The sequence below is a fragment of the Hermetia illucens genome, chromosome 1, assembly GCF_905115235.1.
Source record: "Hermetia illucens chromosome 1, iHerIll2.2.curated.20191125, whole genome shotgun sequence".
Lineage (NCBI taxonomy): Eukaryota > Metazoa > Arthropoda > Insecta > Diptera > Stratiomyidae > Hermetia > Hermetia illucens.
Genome location: NC_051849.1, coordinates 162,022,506 through 162,039,518, shown reverse-complemented (window position 1 = coordinate 162,039,518; position 17,013 = coordinate 162,022,506). Strand labels below are relative to the sequence as shown.

The 17,013-nt window shown below is 41.2% G+C and overlaps 1 protein-coding gene across 2 annotated transcripts in view; it reads left to right on the top strand.

The window, feature by feature from the left end:
• Nucleotides 1-98: 98 nt before the first annotated feature.
• LOC119646797 overlaps nt 99-17,013 on the top strand; it is a 50,529-nt gene continuing 33,614 nt past the window's right edge. Inside the window, exon 1 of one of the 2 annotated variants that reach the window (XM_038047388.1) lies at nt 99-358. In XM_038047388.1, coding sequence (XP_037903316.1) covers nt 357-358 — 2 coding nt within the window. In that variant the 5' untranslated portion in view covers nt 99-356. Of the gene's footprint in view, nt 359-434; nt 632-17,013 lie in introns of those variants that run through there. The other variant, XM_038047386.1, reaches the window with a different exon arrangement.

Genomic DNA, 17,013 nt, shown 5'->3' with positions numbered 1-17,013 from the left:
TCAAGACATCCGCCAGTTGCCGCCAATGGGTTAAGTGGGGTTAAGATTCGGACTCGGCATTATCATTTTCACCTCAACGCATCTGAGTGCCGACCAGTTACAGGGTAACCGTCCAAGAAACACAACCGCAGTCGCGACTTGCAGGTATCATCCACTCTGACCGTTACAAGTATCTGACCGTTTGGCAACTGACGCAACTTCAACCCCGGTAGACGATAAGTGAAAAACTCGACCAGTTTCGGGAGTTACCTTACAACTTATTCACGCATACGGAAGTCCCGTTCATAACCGCTGCCAACTATCCTTGGTGATTATCGGAGTATCTCGAGTGATCCTATCCGCCTGAGTGTTGCAACATGTAAGTCAGTAATATTCCGCAGAAATCTTTCCACTTGTCTCCTCAGTTCTTTGTGGTGAATTAGTTGCCTCCGTATCAGGTTTTGCCAGAGACTTTGTTGTTGTTGTTATTGTTTTTATTGCTGCATCTTTTATGGCATTCGAAGTGATAGTAAATCACTCTTCGCATTTCACTTTCATTCGATTGGATGTATCTGAATTACATGTAACGGTTGAGATTGATGTGTAATTACACACCGATCGGAAACGTAATAAGTGATGACCGTTGGCAATGGTATGTATGTCAATTATATTTTTGAGCGATTCAGACATGCGTTTTGACTGTCTGAAAGTGGATTTATGCAAACCGAGATGTAATGTGTAGATAAAATGCAAATAAATTTGACCAAGTTTGTGCAGACCATAATTTTCTTGTATTTAATAAAGTTAAGATTAGTGGTGAAAAGTGTAGTATCTCCCTTCCAATCATAGTTGTATTGCTCTGAGGTGATCGTGAATTTTGAAGTTTCTAGACAGTATAAACCAGAACTTGATCAAACTGAGGCACAAGAAAACTTAGAAGTACCCATAAGCGCTTCATGTGAACCAACTACAATATAAGGGAAGAAAACCAGTGCAAAGGAATACAATGTTATATTAGAATATCTTAACTATGTGAATGTTAAATGCTTTCATCAAAATTAAGGGTACTGAAAAGTGTACCGCATGGCTTCTCAATTCTTGCCTCACAGGAGTGAATCATCTGCATCGTTGAGGCTAAACTAGTAAAACGCTAAACTATTTATTAAGGATTTTTGTTTCTCTGTAGAATACTGGAACTGTACATTTAATGGCGAAACTAGATCTATCAACAGAAGTGTTATGGTCACTGCCAGGAATATTTCTCTTGTTGGGCCAATTGTTTTAAACAAGTGCGTATTATTGCATAATCTTGCTGCCAAACCTTTGGTGCTGCTATCCACACTCAACTGATCTAAGCATCTTTTCTGTCCGATCCTTCAAATAATTTGACCAGGTCAACCAGTTTCTTTCTGTAAAGATCCTACAATCTTGTCGGAAAACGCTTTCCTCCCTAAGACTTTGATAAGGCAAAGGGCTAGTCAACACATCGAAGAGAATACTTCATTCTACCTAATAACTATTGCGACTATTTCTAAGGAATAATTAATCTTTCCTCCGATACAAAACCGCCACCTTCACCGGAACTCCAAACATCCCGGTTTTGGGCCGAGGTCCCCCAATTCGATATCCCTAAAAGCTGTCTGGCGTCCTAACCGACGCCATCGCTCATCTCAGGCAGGGTCTGTCTCGTCTTCTTTTTCTACCATAGAAATTTAGACTTTCCGAGCTGGGTCATCCTCATCCATACGGATTAAGTGACCCGCCCACCGAAGCCTATTAAGCTGGATTTTATATATTATATTATGATACATGACAGTTGGGTTGAAAAGAAGAATAGAATAGAATAAAAATATTTTTGATAAAATTTGATTTTATTATTCAATATAGTTCGGCGCTAAATTTTTTTCCAGCGAACATTGTCTTGATATCTGAAAAGTCACTGGAATCAGATCTGGAGAATACGGTGGAAGCAGTCCGAGACCCAATTCATGCAATTTTGCCATCGTTTTCATTGATTTGTGACATGGTGCATTATCTTGATAAAACAGTGCCTCCTTATTAATCGAACGGGGCCGTTTTCCGCTATTCCATCCTTTAAATGCTCCAATAACGCCATGTAATAGTCGCTGTTGATGGGTTTTTCTTTCTCCCTTACCTTAGGCAATGTAAGTCTCCCATTAAGTTCGAAGCCGATTCTTATACTAGAAACGATGTCATAAAAGAAGCAGCATTTGCTTATTACCTAGAACAATTAGCAACATGTCAGTATAAGGGAAATTATCGCAGCCTCTACAATAATCCAATAATGCAAACACGTGGCCGCACATTAACACCAGGACTGAGGCGCGGAGTTTATCTCGCACCCGTAGCGAAGACGTCGAAAATGTGCCCACAATCCATAAGGATCAGCAATAAATGGCAGCGTGTATTAAGATGATCCTCCGGCTATTGACAGAGAGGGGAAGTCTCATCGGAAAACATTACTAAGGAGAAAGGCAACTTAAAACGGATATAACAATGAGCTTAGCGAACTTGCCACAAGACGCAATAGAACATTCTAGCTGTAAACGAACCTATTTACTATAAGGAACCAAAAAGCCTAACAGAAATGAACTGAATTTATAAAGTTACTTGCCCTGAGTATCGGAAAGCTTACAGCAAGCAAATAGAGTGTCTGTCTAAGCGTCTGAGACCACCAAGCAACAAACTGATGAAAGCTATATATCTGGCAATTTTTCAACTAGATGCATCTCTACCGTATTCGTCGATGCATTAAACATTGCTGTAGGTACTACCCTTTACTAAAAGGTAAACCAAATCTGGCAACCGTTGAGTTTCTTTTCAAAGCAACAGAATCCCGCTCAATGGAACTACAACACCATGCGATTGTTGATAATTATCCGCGCATCTAGCGATAAAGGGATGGAGCAGTCCAGGGTGCTTATTGGGGGATATGAATCCATGCGTACAAAGGATTGCTTAAACCTCACCAAAAAGAACCTCCGAATCATAGTGGGAATTCTCACTGGTCATTGTCGGCTGAACTATCACCTAGGGAAGCTAGGGATATCTATGTACGGACACTGCCTGCAGGTTTTGTGAGGAGGAGGACGAAACCTCTATACACGTCCTGGGACAGTGTCCGGCACTTGTGCAAAGTAGGTCGGGACATCTGGGAGAACTTAATACCAGATGCAAAGCTTAAACATCTGGAAATGGGGAGCATACCAAAGTTCCTAACGGTTACAGGCCTGCTTGAGATACTATGATCAATAGGTACACTATAACGAGTAAAAGGGGCACAATAGTTCTTCAAGGACGCGGTGCGACTTTCCCTTAACAAAATAATAATCTACCGATAATATACTTCGAGTATTGTCTTGAAGGCAGGCCATTAACAATATTCGCAGACCATAAGCCACTCATCTTTGCTTTGAAACAGAAGCCCCACCAAATGTAATTTCGCCAATTTCGGCACCTGAGCCTTATCAGCCAGTACACGTGTGTGGAAAAGATTTCGTAGAGAGGTTAAGATCCCCGCCTTCATAAGCTTTCCGATAATCGTGGGGCGTAGAAGCACGCCGCAGTTTTTCAGAGCCTTAGGAGCGACTCCAAATACACATGTAGGGAGTTTCCTCAACGTTCAATATATTCTTCGAGGCCCCAGTCAAGGGACGAAAGCCATATATTCCGGCCGATTTCCTCACGGTAGTATTTGACGCCGTTCACAATCAAGCGCACCCCTTCATCCGGAAAACCAATTGGCTAGTCATCGTAAAATATTTCTGGTCGTCCATGAACAAGGAGATTAGCTTTTGAGCCAGACAGTGGTTCGCATTTCAAAGATGCACAACCATATACAAAACTGGTGAGGAAAGTGGTTTGGGTGTTCCCTTGGTGCACAAAGAGCTACCACCCAATCCATCCCGACATAATCGGCCTTTTACAAGATTTCAGGAGTTGACTCACGATCATCACAGAATGGTAACATCTCTGAAAGACATTTGTGGACAACCCTGTGGCGCAGCCCGCTGTCTAGAATGGATTCCCCACTCCGATGTGCCAGCAATTACAATCATCGACCAGGGAATGCAGTTCGAGTCCTTCCTTTTCTCGAAATTGAGCCAGCTTCTCGGAAATCAGAGTCCAATAGGGTATTCGAAAAGTGTCACAGGACGCTGGAAGCCGCTATAATGGCTCAGGACGACCCCTCTTCGATCGTGATCGTGATTTGACGTCGGATGCCAGTCGACTCAGCTGTGAATGAGTACCTGAGTCAAATCAGGGTAATAATCTCGGGCGAACGCAATGCTGACCACATTGCCTCCTACAGGAGACTATAATCCTGTAGTGTACCGTTACGAGCTTGAAGTGACCTAACACACTTCAAGGCCCTGATCCAATTGGATTGTTGCGCCAACGATTATCATTATTATTCAGGGATTATCTTAAATTTTTCCCAAGAGCAATTCAGGTTTCTGTTGCCTATTGACCATATTTATACATATAGTAATATTTTAGAATATTGTTGTCAACTCATATTCTGTTCTCTATCGGGTTAGCTAACCCTTATGAAAAATCGTCGTGAAAAATAAATGAAAATTAAGAAATGTAACAAAGCGAACCCTGTTTCAAGTGCATTCCAATTTCTGTGATCATTTTCTTGATGCATATTCATCAAGAAGCTTAATTGGTTTTTAATGAAAGAAAGTCAATAATAGAGGAAATTCCATTGATAGTAGAGATTTTCACATCTCACCAAACAAAGACTTACAAACTCATTGACCGCTGCCAAAAGCTTGGCCAAAAAATGAAAGTGAAGAATTGGATTGTGTTGAGGGTTATCTATGAAATCATTTACATATGTAAAATTGACACTTTAACACCTTCTCATCAGATATTCATACAGTTTTTTTCGACGGAATATCATGTGATTGATAGTATCTGAAAAAAAAGCTCAATAAACAACGTGTCTAACTTTTGCAGTGTTAGATAATCATTGCTGAATGACTATCGCCATTTGCAAATTAATTTCAGTCAACATTTCATTCACTAGTTAAAATTCCGATCACAAAAACGATATCAGTTTATGGTATTAAAAAATTGTCTTCCGAAACTAAAAGCATTAGGCGATTTCCATAAACCCAGCGTATACACTCTCTCCCCATAATTTAATAACATAGAAAAGTGTTTTTTTTCGGTGAAGTCACGCATATAATTTTATGCCGCATGAATATCGGAATTAAAATTAATTTGCTATAAATTTTGATAACTTCACATCAAGTGAATAATAAAATGTCTCTTTCTCATTTTTGGTTGCATAAGACAATATGCAGAAGGTGGCAATAAAATATGTAAATTATTTGAATATCTGGAATAACTTGGATCAGGAAAATTTTACAATATGAAGGCAAAGCTTGTTCGATTGCCAAAGTTTGAACTTAAGATAAATGTTTATCCATGCCGTCCCGAGATTTACAGCACAATTTCAACAACCGCCTAAGTTATAACGTTGCCTAGGATAAGCTAGAAGTAACAATGCACGTAAAGCAAAATAGTTCAGCTGCTAAAAATTAAAAAAAAAATCAAGTACGAGCACTTTCTGTGACGCTAAGTTTGGAGGCGACAAAATAAGACACCGAAGGCCCCTAGCATCTAGATGCAATTCAATTAAAGCCCCAAACCAATCGATACAGGCGTGTTTGCCTCTTCACTAGCCAGACTTCGGGATGTGGAAAAATCCTTCGGATACTTCAGCTGCTCTCGAGTCATATATAAAAGCCACATGTCCTACTACCCGATGAAATCGGGTCTCACACTAAATTGGATTTAACAATTACATACCCAGGCGCAATTAACCGCCCACCTACACATATATAATTCATGGCCCTGTTTGTTTCCGTTAACTACGGTTTATCAACTATTTTGTTTCTTTTTTCTCAAGTGGATACTCTGGCAATTAATTAAACATTAATGGCGCCAGGCCGACATTGATGCCCTTCAACTCTAGATGATCGCTTCGTTGTCATCAACGTACCATTAGAAGAAGATTGGCAGATAGAAATCTGAGCGCTTTTCGCCGAACTCGCGCCCCAAAACATCATAGAACTAGATCTGCTTTTACACGAGAATATGCTGACTGGACTGTGGAGGAATGGATCGATATTCCTAGAAGCTGTCTGGCGTCCTGACCTACGCCATCGCTCCATCTTACGCAGAGTCTGCCTCGTCTTTTTTTTTCTACCATACATATTGTCCTTATTGACTTTCCGAGCTGGATCATCCTCATCCATACGGATTAGGTGACCCGGTCACCGCAACCTGTTGGGCGGGAGTTTATCCACAACCAGACGGTCGCGGTATCACTCATAGATTTCATTGTTATCTAGGCTATGGAAACGTCCAACCTCATGTAGGGGACCAAAACTTCTTCGGAGGATTCTTCTCTCGAACGCGACCAAGAGTTCGCAATGTTTTTTGCTAAGAACCCATGTTTCCGAGGAATACATAAGGACTGGCAAGATAATAGTCTGTTATAGTAAGAGCTTTGACACTATGGTCAGAAGTTTCGAGCGAAACAGTTTTTGTAAGCTGAAGTAGGCTTTGATGGCTGCCAACAACCGCGCGCCAATTTCATCGTCATAGCTGTTATCGGTTTTGATTTTCGACCCTAAATAGGAGCAATTTTCAACGGTCTCAAAGTTGTAGCCTCCTCTCTTTATTGTTTTCGTTTGACCGGTGCGATTCGATGTTGTTCGTGCTTTGGTTTTTGGCGCTGATATTGCCACCATATGCTTCGTCTTGCTTCCATTAATGTGCAGCATGAGATCTTGCGCCGCCTGCTCGATCTGGATGAAGGTAGACTGCACATCTCGGGTTGTTCTTCCCATAATGTCGAAACGGTCATCGTATGAGCCAATGGTGTTCTGGGTGTATGAGGTTATCCGACCTAGCGGAGAATATCTTATAGATGGTACTCAGCAACGTGATACTTCTATAATTGCTGCACCGCATGATATCTCTCTTTTTATGTATGGGATAGATAATGTCTCGTTGCAGGTCGTCAGGCATTGATTCGCAGTCCCACACCTTGAACATAAGTTGATGAATCACTTGGTGTATTTAGCCGCTTCCATGTTTAACCAATTCGGCTGTAAATCCATCGGCTCCTGACGACTTATGGTTTTTAAGCCGGTGGATTGCACTGACTGTTTCTTCTTTGCTTGGTGGTGGCAGCATTTGTCCGGCATGTTCAGTCGGCGGGACCCCCACCTTGCCGATATTTTGGTTGTTCAGCGGTTCATCAAAATTCTCAACCCATCGCTCTAATATGCCCATTCTGAGGGAAATCAGATTTCCCTCCCTGTCTGATTAGGTTGAGCATCGAGTTGTATAAGGGTTCATCCTGCTGACCTATTGCTGAAATTTCCGCGCCTGGTGCGGTTACTCCCTGTACTTTTCACGTTCACATACCATATCATGAAAGGATAGCCAACCCGACTCCAAGGGCGGCACTGAAACATTTGTTTTCAAAACTTCTTTTTTTTTTAATTTTCATTGATGATATCCACAAAATCGACTTTTATTAAGCATCCAGATGGCTCAAGTGGTTAAAGCGCTGGGGTGTCGTTGCGAAAGGTTGCGGTTCAAATTATCGTGATTGGTGACACCAGTCGACTCATCTGTGAATAAGTACCTGAGCCAAATCAGTTTAATAGTCTCCGGCGAGCGCAATGCTGACCCCCTTGCCTCCTACAGTGTACTGTTACGGTCTTGAATAAAGTGCTCTAACACACGTCACGGCCCTGATCCAATATAGACTGTTGCGCCAACGATTATTATTATTACTATCCTTTTATAAACGACATTATTTGCAAGCCTTTTTTTTTTATTACCTCAAAGGTAGTTTTCAACGTACTTCTCATAAATAAAATGTGGGCTGCTAATTGTGACTGTGAGTGTATACTGGAGAATTATGAAAACTTAACTAGATTGGTCAAAGTTGAAATATAATGAATGTAGGCTCGTGAGCCTAGATTGCATTGAGTGTTCGGCTATACGCACACTGAACACTCATGCATTTTACTTCAGCTTCCATCCGTCTGTAGCTGCCTTTTCGCGATTCACTAATATATTTTGATGCTAAATCTATCTTGGTCTGAGTCCCAACCGCTAAACAAGGCAAGTTATTTTAAGTATGAAACGAGACGGGCTGAACTATCCCAAGAGCCCTTCCATACTCCGGCTTGGCAAGGGGCAAGCAACTGCATTTCGATGGGACACTATAGTTGAGCAACAATTAGATGCATGCGGACCTACTACTTGCTAAATTTTTGGAGATAATAAATAATAATCGTTAATTGTTTAGGATAATTGAGGGATCTTAAGTCCGCAACCACTTGTTGTTGGACCAGACCAAATGGTCACGGTCACGCTGCTCCCAGGGCAGAGGTGAGGGAGCGTCTGACGACTTGCCTCTGCCCTGGACGAAACCGTTTGTCCTATAATTTTTTAATAATGGTTAATAAATGCAAACCCAAGTGGTGATCATAGCAGTCTCCAAGCTGCATCATTTTTAACAAATGGCGCCAACGGTAGTGCTTTGTAAACAGTCATTTTGATATTGCCCTCGAGTTTCATTGTGTACTTCATCCCTAACCTTCCCTTCATTAACGTTGTGTTATAACTCAAGTTAGCACAAGGCAGCCCTTCATAGGTGTCTATAATACAGTCCTTTTCACGTGAATTCTGTAACACCGCCCGAGCTATTAAGCTTTTCTTTGCATTTATTGAAATTACGATTCTTCCTCGTGACTTTCAACATGGATTTTGATCTGCCTTGTAGGGCGAACAGGTTAGAAATGAAGGTATTTCACTTGAGGTCGGCTTGCTGAGTCTAATGTAAGGTTCAAAATTAAAACAGCTTTTGTTTTATGTCGGGTTAAAGAAGTGGAGCGAGCTAGTATCAAATTGAAAACACATAACTATAGAGAGATGTTATGCATAACCCCTAATACTTCGTTGTTTTCAGGTAGACGAATATTGCGTTATGGTCCCATCTTTTCTTCTTTATAGAATCATTCTTTAAGAATCATTAGACTGAAGTACTGCCAGGTGATGCCCAGAATATCTGCAAATATTACCTGCGCATCCTGAAAGTGATTATTGCCACTCTGTTTCTTCAGCACCAAAACAGCATAAGGTGAAAGGTCCACCTCAACAAGTGCATAATACCTGTGGAAATATGGGGTAAGATCGGCGATAACAGAGTCGCAAGTTTGGATGACGTCGCTTACAGAGTCTTGAAGTTTGTAGTAAAGACGATTCGGTTTACCGACTAATGCTTTGAAGGTTTACAGCGCTTTTAAAATGATATTAGACAAAGCAATACTGGTGGTTGGGAGGATGATCCTTGTCAACATTCTGGCGAAAGAAATAAGTGTGCTATACTATGCATAGACACACACATGGTCAGGAGAGTGTGCGAAGCTCGCACACGCCAGTTCTAAATCGACGTTCGCGGCGCTGAACTGGAGCGGACGTGACTTTCTAAGAGTTTCCACCTGATTTGACAGACTTCTAACTGTAAGATTCCGGTCCAGGATAAGGAGCATCACAATTGTACAATGTTACGCGCCAGTGGAGAATTCAGATATAGTGAAAAAGGATGTTTTCTACGATGTGATCATGACGGGTGATCTGAATGACAAGGTAGGATTTGACAACACCTTGCTTGGACACACAATCAGATCGATCACTTCGCAATCAGTAGTAGATTTAGCAGTTACTTGTTGGATGCTCATAACCAGAGAGGTTCTGGCATCAGCCCTTGGTGGTCTCTTGCGTTCGATTACGTGTTGCGGCCGCCACTTCCAGCACGCGCTGGAGAACTGCGACCCCTTAAGTTCAACATCGATGGCCTGTATGACCCAGCTGTCACTCGGCAGTGGAAGAACTATCTCGCTGATCGAACGGCAGATATACTAAGTGACCTAAGAATATCGATTAGCATTGAACTGCAATAAAAAATGCGTGTTCTTTTCTCGGGTGCTACACAGGTCGTCGGTCACGTCTCGAAGAGGTGTCATAAGATCTGCCTGACTGCGAAATCATGCAAGCAGATTGATGAACGGAGGGAGTTGAAGGCTCTGCTGATCGCTGCGAGCGATGACGGGCATGACTCGTTCGAACTCCGATACCGAGCGAAATTCCGGCGTAGTGTATGCCGTGACAAAGGAAAATCTCCATGCTCACTACCGTAGCAAAGATAATAGCTAAAATAATTCTGGAATGCATCAAATAACATCTCCAAAGCTTGACCGGCAGAGAGCAGGCTGATTTCCGCTCGGGATTTTCCTGCATTGACCACATCAACGCCCTACAAATAATTTTGGAACAGTGCGCGGAATTTAAATCTTTGCTTACCTGCAAAACTTTGAAATCCCAAGCGGAGTCCGCCAGGGTTGCTTCCGATGTTATTTCTTCTTGTTATTAGTGACGGTCGGGACGCTGCCTTGTTCGGAAGACGTGGAGGAGTTCAATGGATAATGACATCTTTCCTCAAATACCTCGACTACACTGATGTTTGCTCTCTCACCGGGTGAACGACTTTCGCTATCTCGCTTTCGCTATCTCAACACCAAGATCAAGTTGAGAGTATTCTGTGTTCTTTCTATGCTGCTATAAGGGAGTAGAACATGGGAATTGAACTCCACTGTTACCCAAACGCTTTAAGCTTTCGTCAATAACTGTCTGCGTTGTATCATCGGGGTGCGCTGGCTTGATACTATCTCAACCAAACACCTTAGTCGGCGCACAGGCTTCACACTCGTATGCGATACACTTTTACTCCTCAAATTTAGATTAATCCATCATTTTTAAGGTTTTCAGTAAAACTGAAATTGATTCAATGTCTGTCTGCTATTTTCACATAATATGGCTATGTTGGGCATCAAATAAAGGGCTCGATTAGTACTTTGGTACGGAACTGATCTTATTTCTGATATTGCGTGAAACGTAAGGAAGTAAGAGTTCAAAATGTGTACCACAAAAGGGGAAGAGGTCTAGTTCTCAGAAGCTATCCAACCAAAAAATATGAAAAAATCACTGTGGTGCATCTATACGAAATCTAGGCCTCAAAATACATCCTGTTTCCATATCTGCGCAAATAAAGTTTATAATAGTATATTATCATATTTTGGAATTTTACCCAAAAATCCCCCTTAAGACCATCATCGAAATACAAAATTTGACATCAGTTTAAGGGATAATATAGGACATAATTCTGGAAACTTTGAACGCTATCTAACTATATAACAAGTTTATTACACTCTAGGACGTGTATCATCGTATGTATGAAGTGAAGTCATTGCATGACAAGGTCCAAGGGGACCCTTTCTTTTCTTTGCGCATTAGTATACGGTAATAGGAAATTTTTGTTTGTTTAGGAAAAGCACAATATTTATGGCTTTAATATGTATGTACGTTGACACATTTTGTTTGGCAATATATGACGGAATTTTTGCATTCTTAGCTATGTGCGAATGGAAAAATGTGTACAGAAAGTTGCTCACAAAACCTCTAAACCTGAAGATCCGAGCTCACGGTATTCCGACTTTCTTGTAGCAGAAAATGCCATTCGTTGAAATTGAAAACTTTATTACTCTTTCTCAGTAATAAAACCTGTATATTTTAGAAATTTGAAGACTTTGATTATCAGCACATTCTTGCGAGCCTATTTGAGGCTATTACCTCTGCCCCTCAAACTTATTATATCAAAATTCACAGGCGAAACCGCCACTATTTATATTTTTGTATGATGTTCCTTTCACGCTCAGGAGGATTAAAAGAGCCTTGGGGATCTTATCTTACTTGGCACGATTAGACCGAGCTCCTTTGAAATTGTCAGGGTATATCAGAGTACATTTGTTAACGATGAAACAGGCATAGAACACACTATGGAAATTGGCGAATAGCGGCTGTGCAGCTTCACCTAAAGTAGGACTGGGAAATTTGGGGCAGCTAAATAGAAAGCCTTCAACAGTAGTCTACATAAACTCTATTAGCTTTTCCCTAGAGCAGGAGCTCTAACGACTTATAGTTTTGCAGTGATCTATCCTAGCCGAACAAGCTTTCCTTCCTGCATATCCCATCTCGTTTGTTTTCCATTGTTCTTCCCGTTATACCATAGCTTTATATCTCACAAATGATTGCCTTCCAACAGTCTCTAAAAATACGGGCCTTTTCGAGAAAACTATTATAAACTCAAGTCGAAATATGCATCTACAATCAATGCAATGCCACACAATACAAATAGGAAAGAGATATTTTCATAAATTCGCCTAAAAACTTAACGCATTAAATACCACTGATTTCCTCAATTGGATTTAAGTGAGTTATTACTCCAACTTCAATTATAATGAACTTTCCGAGTACACCTTGCCTATTATGCTCAATTTGGCCTCTCAATCACAATCTTAATAGAGCTTATCCAAATGTATCTTATAAGCATTTTGTACACCATTTAACCTTAACTCACAAGTACCGCAACCTTCAACGCACATTTCACACGCAATGACCAGTGAAACCGATATTACTTTCAAGGTAAGATGAAAATATACTTTTATTGACAAATACATGCATATTTGTCCAACAAATGAATATGTTTTGACAAATTTGTATAAATAACAAATATTGAATAAAATCAAATAAACTAAATTCCTATTTACAAATCTAATGAATGCACTTAAATGCATTATGTAGAGGCCGACTTATATGCGGCGAATTCATTTCTGTGGGTGGAATGATTACTTTTTGATATACTTTTGGCCACATCATTAGCGAAAAGACTGAGCTTACTCTTCAAATAGCGCTTAAACTAAATTTTACGATCAATGTGTACATACATATGTCATTTAGCTTTGGCAATAAAAAGGTTCAAAGTATTAACAACAAATGGCTTGACCTTAATTGTGTAATTATAGACCATATGTTTTCGTACGAATGTCCGTCCAGTTAGTATTATAAAATATAAATCAGTTCAGTTAAACGTGTGAATTCGCTGGAAAAAAATTTCACAGAGACACAATGACGCCTTTTGGGAATTGTTTGAGTTGTAAGCTCCATAGCCATTTGTTTAAAGTTTTTTGATAGAACAACTTTTAAAAACGAGTTCCAACACTCTCTGAGACTCGAATATGTTCCCTCTCTTTGTTGTTTGTTTGTTCCTCTCTGCAGTATTAAAAATCCGCAGAGTTTTGACTACTCTAGTGGTGCTGTTCCTATCGAACACGATATATGTACGTACAGTAAGTTCGGTATCGTTTGTGCCTGAGTGTATCTAAACTACCCCAGAAAACGTGTAGCCCAAGATAGAATACTTTTTAACCATGACCTTACTAGCGTACCTCATTGTATTTATTTGGGAAAACCAGAGTACACCAAGATTTAACCATTTTTAAGTTTTTGTCGAAAACTCGTACAATCCCCTTTGGCAATCAAGTGCGAGTAAATACTGAAGCCATCCACAACACAGCCCTCTGCGACACCTATGAGAGGGAAATGGATGCCGCAATAACCGCAGTGAACAGAGGTCCTAGAGATGAAGCATAAACAAATGATCTTCACAACCACCTGAAGAACGTTATCGTTGATACGGCTACAAAGATACTTAGCCCCAGCCGCAAAAAAGTCGGAACGACTGGTTTGACGATGAATGTAAGCTAGCAACGGAACGGAAGAACGCTGCATACCGAGTAATGTTTCATTCTTAAAGAACCCGGGCACGCGCAAAGACTTATCACGAACTCCGTCGAGAGGAGAAGAGAGAGAAGAGAGACTTCACAGACGGAAAATGGAAGCCTGGGAGAACCAACAAGTTTATGCACTAGAAAAGTACAGAGAGCAGCCGCACCAGGCGCGGAAGTTCAGCAGGATGGCGTCTTATATACCTCGATACTTATCCTGCCGAGACAAAGAGGGAAATGTGATTTTGGAGCGATGGGTTGAGTACTTTGATGAACTACTGAACAACCAGAACATCGGCGAGTTGGAGATCCCGCCAACTGAAGACGACGGACAAATATTGCCACAAACAAGCATAGAAGAAACAGTCCGTACAATTCTTCGGCTTAAAAATGATAAGTCGCCAGGAGCCGATGGAATTACAGCCGAATTGGTTAAATATGGAGGCGACCAGTTACACCAAGTGTTTCATCAACTGATGCTCAAAGTATGGGGCAACGAATCAATGCCAAACGACTGGTAACGAGGCATTACCTGTCGCATACATAAAAAGAGGGATATCACGCAGTGCAGCAATTATAGAGGTATCACATTGCTGAGTACCATCTATAGGCTGTTCTCCTCTATCTTGCTAGGTCGAATAGCCTCATACGTCCAGAACATCGGTGGCCAATACCAAAGAGGCTTCACTCCAGGCAAATCAGTAACAGATCAGATTTTCTCTCTGCGGCAGGCGATGGAAAAACTGTCATCAGTTGCACCACCTTTTCAACGACTTGAAAGGGGATGCACTGTGATGCGTTCTCTTTAACCTGGCCCTCAAGAAAGTGCGGATCACGGATCACGGATGCTGAGGTAAATGCAAGAGAGGTACATCCTCTTTAAGTCCACCCAACTACTGGCCTATGATGACGATATCGACATCATGGGAAGAACAACCCGATATGTACAGTCTACCTTCATCCAGATCGAGCAGGCGACGCGAGATCTTAGGCTGCACATCAATGAAGGCAAGACGAAGTCCATGGTGGCTACGTCAGCGCCAAAACCCAAAACCAAAAGAACGAACAACATCGAAACGCAGTGGTCAAACGAAAACCATGAAGGTAGGAGAGTACATCTTTGAGACGGTTAAAAATTTCTCCTCGTCGGTCGAAAATCACAACCGATAACAGCTACGATGATGAAATCCACGCACGGTTGTTGGCTGCCAACCGAGCCTATTTCAGCTTACAAAAACTGTTTCGCTCGAAACGTCCCACCACACACACAAGGCTATGATTTTGCCAGTCCTCATGTATTCCTCGGAGACATGAGTTCTTGGCAAGAAAAATAGCTAACTCTTGGCCGCGTTCGATAGAGGAATCCTCTGAAGAATTTTTGGTCCCCTACATGAGGATGGACAATGCCGTAGCCTACATAACAACGAAATCTATGAGCGATACCACGATCGTCTGGTTGTGGATAAAATTCGGCTGAATAAGTTGCGGAAAGCCCGGAAAGTCTACACGGGCAATATCTATGGTAGAAAAAGGCCCTGACTTAGATGCAGCGATGGTGTAAGTCAGGACACCAGACAGCTTTTAGAGATATCGAATTGTTGGGCCTCGGCGTAAAGCCGGGATGTCTGGAACTCCTTATTAAGGCAGGCCTAGACCGGCCGTTGTGATGATCATGATATGAATTAAGGGGACTATCCTCAGAAACTACGCAAACGAAAAATCTGAAAAAAGTTTTTTAATTCTTTTTCATGGATGGAAGTAAGAAATTTAAAAAACTGTTGGGTGAAATTCACACCTAGTTAGACCCAACTTTATCCGCACGGACTCTAGTCTAATCCAACATATCTACATTAGTCGTCCACGCAACTTTGCGGGTGCATTTTACTTCACTTATTTCACATCGTCACGTTTGGAAAGTTTACTACGACCCAGGGTTGCTCCGATTTAAGCATCTTCATCATCATCAACGGCGCAAAAACCTTTGTCCAATACAGGCCTGCCCGCCTTGCGGCACCAAATCGATATTCCTAAAAACTATCAGGTGTCCTGCCGTATGTCATTGCTTCATCTCAAACATCTGCCTTAGATATTACACTTATAGAGTTTTCGGGTTGTATAATGCTCATCCACACGGATTAAATGACGCGCCCACTACAGCCTATTGAGTCGAATTTCAATCACAACCAGATAGTAGTGGTATAGCATATAAATTACGTCGTTATGTAGGCTACCGAATCATCTATCCTCCGGTAGAAAGCCTAGAACCCCGAGGAATATGTAAGAACGGCCAAAATCAGCGTCTTGTACAATAAGAGCTTTAACTCTATGGTAAGATGCTCCCAAAGTAACAGCAATATATTTTGCAGTCTTCCTGAAGAAAAGCCTGGCATGGACCACCGTCCCCGGATACTTAATAATTGACCCCAGGCAAACACGTAATCAGCACCCTAGATATTGGCAGTAATATTTCTCCTAGATTTAGTTATAAGGACCACCAGTCCGACCATTCGCAGTCATGTTTTCATGCCAAGAATAGTTTCACTTTATATAGCTGCACGACTATGCTGTGTTTCATGGCCAAAACCGATGAGTGGTCTTCTTTTTAAAAATACCTAACGTTTCATTTTATATCTCATTCTATAAAACCCACAACGGATTTAGGATAATTCCTCAAGTAGGAATGTATTCCTTCAGTTTTTCAAGAACCTCTCACCATAGTAGTTTCTTCAAGAAACACCCCTCATCCCTGTCCGAAATAACCTCAATTAACACCGATAGCGCGATATGTTGCTTCGGCGTCAATTTCTCGATCTGATTGCCACGGATTCTCGGGGTTCTAGAGATGTTTATATTTATCCCGCTGTTGTAAGCTTACCACTTTCATAGCATTAACTTTGATGATAATTAAATTAAAACACAGTCCTATTGAAAAAAGAGACCCAAAACCTATAAAAATTAGTATTAAGCGGTTGTGCTATGTTTCATATTTCACAACACATAAAATAACCCATTGGCCACAATATTTTTCATATCCAGCACTTGTCGAAGATGATCGCATTTCGAATTAGACCACATACTGTAAAATCGGCCATAAAACGAGCTCACTAGATCCCATCTTGCCTCTTTTGAGAGAACATCACCTTCATCGATGAATGGCCTATTGCATACAGGGTGTCCCGTTTATTATAGTACAAATTTTAATAGTGGATAGTACCACTTGTTTGAGGAAAATTAGTATTGGAATCGGCACTCTATCTTTTACTGAATAGTGTCAAAAATTTAACTCTCC